General features: G+C 33.6%; 1 protein-coding gene across 1 annotated transcript in view; it reads left to right on the top strand.

The window, feature by feature from the left end:
- The window catches only part of IGFBP1 (insulin like growth factor binding protein 1), a 32,822-nt gene that overhangs the window by 3,840 nt on the left and 20,259 nt on the right, over nt 1-8,723 (top strand). Inside the window, exon 2 of the mRNA XM_015824572.1 lies at nt 8,043-8,221. Coding sequence (XP_015680058.1) covers nt 8,043-8,221 — 179 coding nt within the window. The remainder of the gene's footprint in view (nt 1-8,042; nt 8,222-8,723) is intronic.

Raw genomic sequence — 8,723 nt, 5'->3', positions numbered from 1 at the left:
CATGTAATATTCTAATTTTCTGAGATTGTGGATTTGGGGTTTTCATGAGCTGTAAGCCATAATCATCAGAGTTATGACACATCACGGCTTGAACTATCTTGCTTTGCATGTAATGAGTCTATCTCATATATTAGGTTCACCTTTTAAGTTGCATTACTGAAATAAATGAACTTTTGCACGATATTCTAATTTTTCGAGTCTCACCTGTATTATCCAGACTTTTTTCTTTGTCTTTCTTAGTGATAATTGTTAATTATTGTTATGGTTTATTGCATAGTCAGTCAGATGTTTAGACAGGTTTGGGCATTTTTATACCCCTGTCAAGTCCTCCCCCAGGGCCTAGGAAAGTGAGATGTTGATATTTGATGTATTAAAAGTATTGTTACTGGATGTAAACTGCACTAAGTAAAGCTGCCTTTTACAATTGAGTGATGGAGATTTTGTTAATGGCAATATTCAAATGGTGCCCCCGTTGTTTTAGGATTGTACTCAAAGCCCTATGACTACCTTTGCTTTCTTTTGCCAAGGTTATTCTATTTCTGTTTGAAGGTCTTTGTATTTTCTGATTTATTCCTCCCCCCCCAATGATTCTATCTTTCTCAAGGTTTAATTCTTTTTTATATATATAAGATTTTATTACTTTTTTCCATACATACAATAATAATTTTTCAACTACTGTGTTGTCTGAGTTTAGATTCGCTAATACATATTTAATTCCTAATCCTTTATTCTTTCCTTTAGCCATTGGTAAAATAAGTCCCAAGTTTGATAATATTCTGTTTCTTCTTTTTCTTTCAGTCTCATAGTCAATCTGTCCATCTCTGCGCATTCTAGTATTTTTTAAATTATTTTTTCATCTGATGGTATTCCTTCATTTTTCAACAGTGCGCAAATATTATTCTTGTCGCTGTTGTGACGTGCAAAATCAAATATAAGCTTTGTTTGTTAGTCTTTTCTGGCATTATACCTAATAAAAAAAGTTCAGGTTTAAAATCTACATGTTCTCCCAACATCTTTTCTAACCAAGTATGTATCTTTTTCCAATAATTCTTTACTTTATTACATGCCCACCAAACATGATAATACGTGCCTGACTTATGTTTACATTTCCAACATCTAGCTGACATATTTTTAAACATTTTTGCTAATCTTGCTGGTGGCAAGTGCCATCTATAAAACATTTTATATGAATTTTCTTTATAAGAAGTTGACATTGTCAGTTTATAATTTCTTTCCCATAAATTTTGCCATTTTTCTAATTCTATATTATATCCAAAAATTTCGCACATCTTATCATTGTTTCTTTAACTTGTTCGCTTTCCATTTCCAAAGTTAATAAAAAATTATACATTTTCTTAATTAATTTCTCATCTGAAGTTAACAAAGTCTTATCAAATGCCGTTTGTTCTTTATAAAATCCATACAGTTTAACATCTTTTTCCTATCTAGTTTGCATTTGTAAATGTGCCCACCATGACAAGTTGATGCTCTAGTTTTCCATTTCTTGTTTAGATTTTAAATTCCCTTCAGAATTTAGAATATCACTATATGTCCAGATTTTTTCAAAGTCCACCAAATTTGGGTGTACAAATGCTTCCATAGTTGACAACCACCCTGGAATTTTCAAATATATTTTACTTTTTATTTTCTCCCATACTATTAATAATGCATTTCTTATATAATGGTTTTGGAAATATTTATGAATTTTATTTTTCCCATACCATAAAAAGGCGTGCCACCCCAACTGTAAATCATGCCCCTCCAGATATAACAACCTTTTATTTCTAAGAGTTATCCATTCTTTTAACCATGTTAATACAGATAGTACAAACCCCACTCCGGTAAACCAAATCCTCCATTTTCCTTAGCATCTTGTAACGTTTTCATCTTAATTCTAGCTTTCTTTCCTTGCCAAACAAATTTCAAAATTAGTGAATTTAAATCTTGGAAAAAAAAATTCTCAAGTTTTATGTGTATTGTTTGAAATAAAAATAAGATTTTTGGCAATACATTCATTTTCAATGTAGCAATTCTTCCTAGTATTGACAATTGCAAATTTTTCCATTTTTCCAAATCCAGTTTTATTTGATTCAATAATTTTGTATAATTATCTTCTTTTATCGTTGAACATCTTGCTGTTAAATGTATACCCAAATATTTAACCTTTTTAACTATCTATAATTCTGTTTTTTCTGACATTTGTTTTTTTGTTTATTTGTAAGATTTTTAACTATTTCTTTAGTTTTTTCTCTATTTATTTTCAGTCCTGCCATTTCTCCATATTGTTCTACCTTTCCCAGTAATTTAGGAATCATCTCCAAAGGTTCTTCTAAGATATATGCCAAATCATCAGCAAATGTTTGTAATTTATATCTTTCGCCTTTTATTTCCAGTCCTTTAATTTCTGTATCTTGTCTAATATTTCTATTTAAAACTTCCAGAGTGAAAATGAATAACAATGGAGATAGTGGACATCCTTGCCTTGTACCTTTTCTTATCTCAAAGTTCTCTGTATAGTCTCCATTTACAATCACTTTCACTGTTTGTTTGTTATATATTGTTTTAATCACATTTATAAAGTTTTGTCCAAAGTCTATTATTTGTAATTGTTGAGTCATAAATTGCCAGGAAACATTATCAAATACCTTTTGAGCATCTAGGAATATTAGTGCCAGTTGTTTCCCTGGATGTAGTTCATAATATTCTAATACGACCATTATCACCCTTAAATTATTTTTAATTTGTCTCTTTGGTAAAAGTCCATTTTGGTCTGGATGTATAAATTCAATTAGGTATTTTTTCAGTCTCTCTGCCATTATTGAAATAAAAATTTTATAATTCACATTCAGTAACAATATCAGTCTATAGTTTTTTTATCTGTGTCAAATCTGAATCTTCTTTTGGTATTAAAGTAATATTTGCTTCCATCCATGTGGTTGGGAGTTTAGCCTTCCAACAAAAGTTCATTACAAACGTCTTTCAATGGTTCACTTAGTATATCTTGTAGGGTTTTATGTAACTCCGCTGGTAATTCATCTGGCTCTGGTGTTTTCTCATTTTTTTTCTCTTATGGCCTCTGTTATTTCCATCATTGTGATTTTTTCCTCTAACATAGTCTTAAATGTTTCTGGAATTTTTGGAAGATTATTTTCTTCTAGATATTGGATTGCTCTCTCTCTTAGAGTTTCTTCTATATCATACAGTTTCTTGTAATATTCCTTAATTCTCTTTTTTATTTCTTCATTTTTAAATTGTAGACAGCCTTTTTCATCTACTAAATTATATATCATTTTCTTCTCCTGTTTTTTAAGTTTATAAGCTAACCGTCTTCCTGGTTTATTTGCATTTTCAAAAAAAATGTTTTGCTCTTTTTATCTGCTGTGCCAATTTTTCTGAATCCAACAGATTTAGTTTGTGTTTTATTGTTTCCATTTCTCTTTTCAAAGTCTTTTTCTGTTTTTTTGTAGTTCTGATTCTAACTTTCCACATTTTTCTTTTAGTAGTACATATTGCTCTCTTTTAGTAGTACATATTGCCATGTATACCTCTAAAATATGCTTTGGCTGTGTCCCATACATTTTGTAATGTTATATCTTCTTTTTTGTTTTCTCTAAAGAAAAACTCCATTTCTTTTTTTGCTAATTCTATAAATTCTCTTTCTTTTAATATAGATTGATTCAAAGTTCATCTTGGTCTTTTTTGTATTCCTCTCTATTTCACTTTTAAAGGGTTATAGTCTGCCCATGTACCTAGTTCTATCTCAATTTCCTGTATATTCATCCTCAATTTAGATGTCATCCAAATCATATCAATTCTTGACCAGGATTTTTGACTATTTGAATAAAAAGTATATTGTAGTTTTTCTGGATTAATTTCTCTCCAAACATCTTGTATTCCAATTTCTTCTATCATATTAAAAATGTCTTAATCTTCTTCTTCCAGTTTTCCCTGTTTTACTACTGTTATAGTCAATTGTCCCATCTACTATCGCATTAAAGTCTCCTACTAAACAAATATTTTGATACTCCATTTCTATTATTTTTCTATGGAGGCTTTGGTAAAATTCTTCCTGGTTATTATTTGGTTCATAGATTACTACTAGCAATGTTTGTTTTTGATGTAAATATATTTCTACCCTCACAATTCTTTCTTCTTCATCTGAGTAAACCATTTTAGAATCTATTGTCTCTTTAATATATACAGCAACACCTCTTTTTTTCTGATGCGCTGATGCATAATAAAGTTTCCCAATTTTGGGGTGTTCCAACAGTTTGTGATGTTATTTTTTAATATGTGTTCCTGCAAACAAATTATATATATATATATATAATTTCTGTAGTTTCCTGAAAATTTTGTTTCTTTTTTATGGGGAATTTAGTCCATTTATATTCACTGAAAAAATTCCATTTTCTTTCTCCATTTCCGTTATTTATATTTAGGTCTAGTCCAAGGGTAGGCAACCTTGGCTCTTTTATGACTCGTGGACTTCAACTCCCAGAATTCCTGAGCCACCATGGCTCAGCTTGGAAACTCTCCCTTTCCCCTCAGCATGGCTGGCTCAGGAATTCTGGGAGTTGAAGTCCATGAGTCATAAAAGAGCCAAGGTTGCCTACCCCTGGTCTAGTCGATCTCATGGTCTCCTGTTCTCTGGCAGTTCCTTCACTCTCTTGTTCAGATTTCTCTTTCTGTTCTTTTGTTTGTGTAGTTATTTTTTCAATTGTCTCTTCCATTTGTTTCTGTTCTTTTCTCTCCTCTTGCCGATGTTGCCCTCCTTCATCTAAGACTGCTGTTTCTTACATCAAAGTCTTCTGCTTTCCAGATTGAATCCAGTCAATATCTTGTATTATTCCAGTTGATTAAAATCCCTTCTGACATTAACCATCTAAAATGTATGCCTTTTGCAATCAGCTTTGTAGTTAAAAAATGATAATTTCTTTGAGTATCTCTTACTCTCTTGGGTATCTGCTTTAAGATCACTATTTTCTTTATTTTTATATTGTAATGGCTCATCTCTCACTTTTCTCAATACTTCATCTCTTGTTGTTTTCTTTATGAATCTCATGTGTACTTCTCTAGGAAGTTTATATTTCCTTGTGTAACTTGAATTTGTTTGAAATATTTCATCTATCTCCATTTGCATCTCTGCTCTGTCTGCTTTCAAAACCTCTGCCAGAAGCTTAATTATCACAACTGCTATATTTTCTTCTCTATCTTCAGGGATATTTTGAAATCTCAAATAGTGTTCCGTCTTCTCCATTTCTAGGATCGCCAGCGCGCCTTCTAGATTTTGGTTTGCTTGTTCTAATTTTTCATTTTCTTGCAATATCCTCTGATTTATTTTCATTTTCTGAATTCTTTGTTCACTTTTAGCAATCATTTGATGGTGAACTTCAAATTGTGCCTTTATATCCAAAATTTCTTTGCTTAATTTATCAAAATTGTTTTTTGTCTCTTCATTATTTTTTTGCATTGACTCTTGATTGAATTGCATTGAATCAATGCATTTCATTTTGGGCAGTGCTTATTTTCTCATGCTGCAACATTGTTTCAATAGATCCCAGGGTTGTTGGGCTAGGTGTTCCAACAAAGGGTGCAGAGGAAGTCTTCTTCATAAGTCTGGTGATGTTTGATGTACTCATTTTTCAGCCAACAGTCTTAGGGTAAAATCCAAAAGGAGCCAACTACTTTAGGCTAAATCCAGTATCACAAGGAAAAAGACAAAATAGAGCAGGCAAAAAGAAAAAAGAAAAAAGAAAATCAACTATCTTAGGCTAAAATCCAACCAAAAAGAATGAGCCAACTACTTTAGGCCAAATCCAATTCCTCCAGCCGGGTCTCAGATGTAAAGCGTTCACTATCTCCAAATAGTTCCTGTTTTAGTTATATCCAGAGTCAATAAATACAGTTATGAGAAGTCTTTTCCATTATAGACTCACACCATGGCACTTTGTTTACACCAGGTGTTGACTCAGGGTCAAATATTTTCAGATTCTTTTAGTATTTAATAATACTGTAATTTCTTCTTTCGCCACTAGAAGTCCTCATGCACTATTTTATCAATGTCTGATTTTTAAAAATTCTTACAAAGTTTTTCTTTTAAAGTTCTTTATAAATTATTTACCCTTGAGGTTATATCTAGAAATTTTTTCCACCTCTTGTAGATTAAGTAGTCCTTCTTTGAATCAATCTGAGTTCAATTTTTAGAAGTTTTTTATATTCCTTAAATATCTTCCCCTTTTGTAATTGCTTGCCACCTTTAGATCTTAATCCTTCTGGGGTCTTTACTTTTTAGTTCTTTCCAGTCAGGGGCTCAATGTTTTTAGTCCAAAAGGAAAAGGAAAAAGCACTGGCTCACCCAGTTTCAGCACGCTGTTGACAATCAGCTGTTTGGTAGAGCACCGCGGCTCCTCGCTTTCCTTCTGGCTGGCAACAAGCAGCCTTTCCTCTGTCCTTTCAGAGGGTTTATTCAGTCTGCTCAGACAGACCGCCGTCTGGTCCGGGCTCCTGAAGTATCCCTCCTTCTTCATTGCCCCTTCAGGGCAAATTTCCAACCCTTTAGGATCACCGGGCAAAGCAAAATCAGGCTGAGAAGCCAGAGCCCCGGCTTTTTCCACCCGTCTCATCGGCAGCCTTATTTTCTGATTTTTTCCAATTTCTTTTCTCTACTGCTGTCTTTGGGTACTGCCACATCCACTATCCAGACTCTTTTTTATTGACAGTTGCTAAGTTGGAATGTATGTGGTAGGTGCCTGTTTGTTTAAATAACAAAAATATAAATAACAAAAAAGTCAAGAAAACAATGGTCCACTAAAGAGAGAAGACGGCAAGGAAGTTATAGGCAGTAGAGAGAAAACAGAGATGCTTAATTCATTTTTTGCATCAGCACTTTAGCTGCTTCATTTTCTATTACGTTCTCTATTTTATGGTCCCATCCAGTTTTTTCTTGTTGATAAATGGTATTTCTTGCAGATCTTCCAATGCACTCTTGTTGCTACTTTGTTGTTTGTAGGCAATTTTGTACAATCTTCTTGCAGCAGCTAACCAAATGCTGTTTTTTCAGCTTCTTTGTAGAGGCATTATTTGCTGTCTGTTGTTGTCTCCCCAGTTCTGGCTTTGTGTGCATTTGTTCTTAAGACTTAGTTTTTTACAGCCCTTGGCAGGCCTGTTGTTATCCACATTGTCTGCAAATGTTGATATTTTGTGGTGTTAGAGATTTCCTCACAAGATGTAAGCTGTTTGAAGTAAAGTAAAGTAAGGTAAGGTAAGGTAAGATAAGGTAAGGTAAGGTAAGGTAAGGTAAGATAAGATAAGGTAAGGTAAGGTAAGGTAAGGTAAGGTAAGGTAAGGTAAAGTAAAGTAAAGTAAAGTAAAGTAAAGTAAAGTAAATTTGCTATTGATTGATGGCGAATTTGCCAATGCCAATGGTGTTTGAGTAGTGCTCCAGTTGTTTTGACTTTGTACCAAGGCACCTATTACTATTGGTACTATTTTTGCTTTCTTTTGCCACAGTTGTTCTATTTATATTTGCAGGTCTTTGTATTTTGTTATCTTCTCCCGTTCCTTTTCTTCTATTCTGTTGTCTCCAGCTGCTGCCACATTCACCACCCAGACTTTTTTGTCTTTCTTATTGAAAATTGTTAAATCTGGCATGTCATGTGGCAGATGCCTATCTGTTTGAATTCCAAAGTCCCAGAGCACGTTAGCATCTTCATTTTTATTACTCTATTTTATGGTTTCACCAGTTCTTGCTTTCAAACAAATGGTATTTTTTTTGCAAATCTTCCAATGCACCATTATTGCTACTCTGTCTTGCTACTGTTTGTAGTTAGTCTGTGCAATCTTCTAATAATAGTGGTTATCATTATTATTTAATGTAATCGCTATATTTCCCTAGATCTATGGTATTAATGAACACAACAGAGATGATAGGTTCTGATGGCCCATTAAAAATTGCTATTTGACAACCTTAATTCATTTCCAATAAAGCTATGTTCTAGCTGAACTATCATAAAATACACTATTGTCCTGATTTCACCTTTTAGAATCTGTGGAAGCAGAAGATATGCCCACTGAAGGTGGTGAAATAACAGCAGATCACTTGGTGAACTATGAGGTGGTGTTTTCAGCTGATCAAGATAAATCTGTCTCATGGGCTGCTAATAACATTTATGAAAGTTTGAGAGCAAAGAAAGTTGCTGAACTTAAGAAGTGGAAGGAACAGGTAAGACCCCTCTATTATCACACCACAATTTCAAGTAACCTCAGATCTGCACATTCTGTGGAGGAGGCATTTATTGTGGAACAGGTGGCAGTTGTGGCTAGGAGAGCTTTGCACAACTTCATGTTGTGCTCCAGTTGTGGTCTTTCCTGGGTCAGGACTCCTTGCACTCAGTCATTCTCTTGTGGAAAACGAAAGAACTCTTACGAATTCCAGAGGGGTTAGCAGAGAAGTTTATTTGCGCAAGGTCCAGAGCATATTAGAGATAGGCAATTCTGAACGAGGAGGGCGTGATTAGACTTCAGTTTTTTATACTCCCCTCCTTAAAGAACAAAGGGCTACACATTGAAATACACACTGTGATACATTCGGAACGTTTCTCACAGGCATAGAATGGAAGGTTTTGCTACATACAAAGTATCCATGTGCAGAGCGCATTTGGTTGCCACATATTACTGACAGAGAACTTTCCCAGTGAATTTTCCCAGTGATTATGCATTACATC

This window comes from Protobothrops mucrosquamatus, unplaced genomic scaffold (genome assembly GCF_001527695.2).
Source record: "Protobothrops mucrosquamatus isolate PMUCROS unplaced genomic scaffold, P.Mucros_1.0 scaffold_192, whole genome shotgun sequence".
Taxonomy (NCBI): domain Eukaryota; kingdom Metazoa; phylum Chordata; class Lepidosauria; order Squamata; family Viperidae; genus Protobothrops; species Protobothrops mucrosquamatus.
Note: the sequence above shows the minus strand (reverse complement) of the source record. Positions and strands in the feature narration are given on the sequence as shown.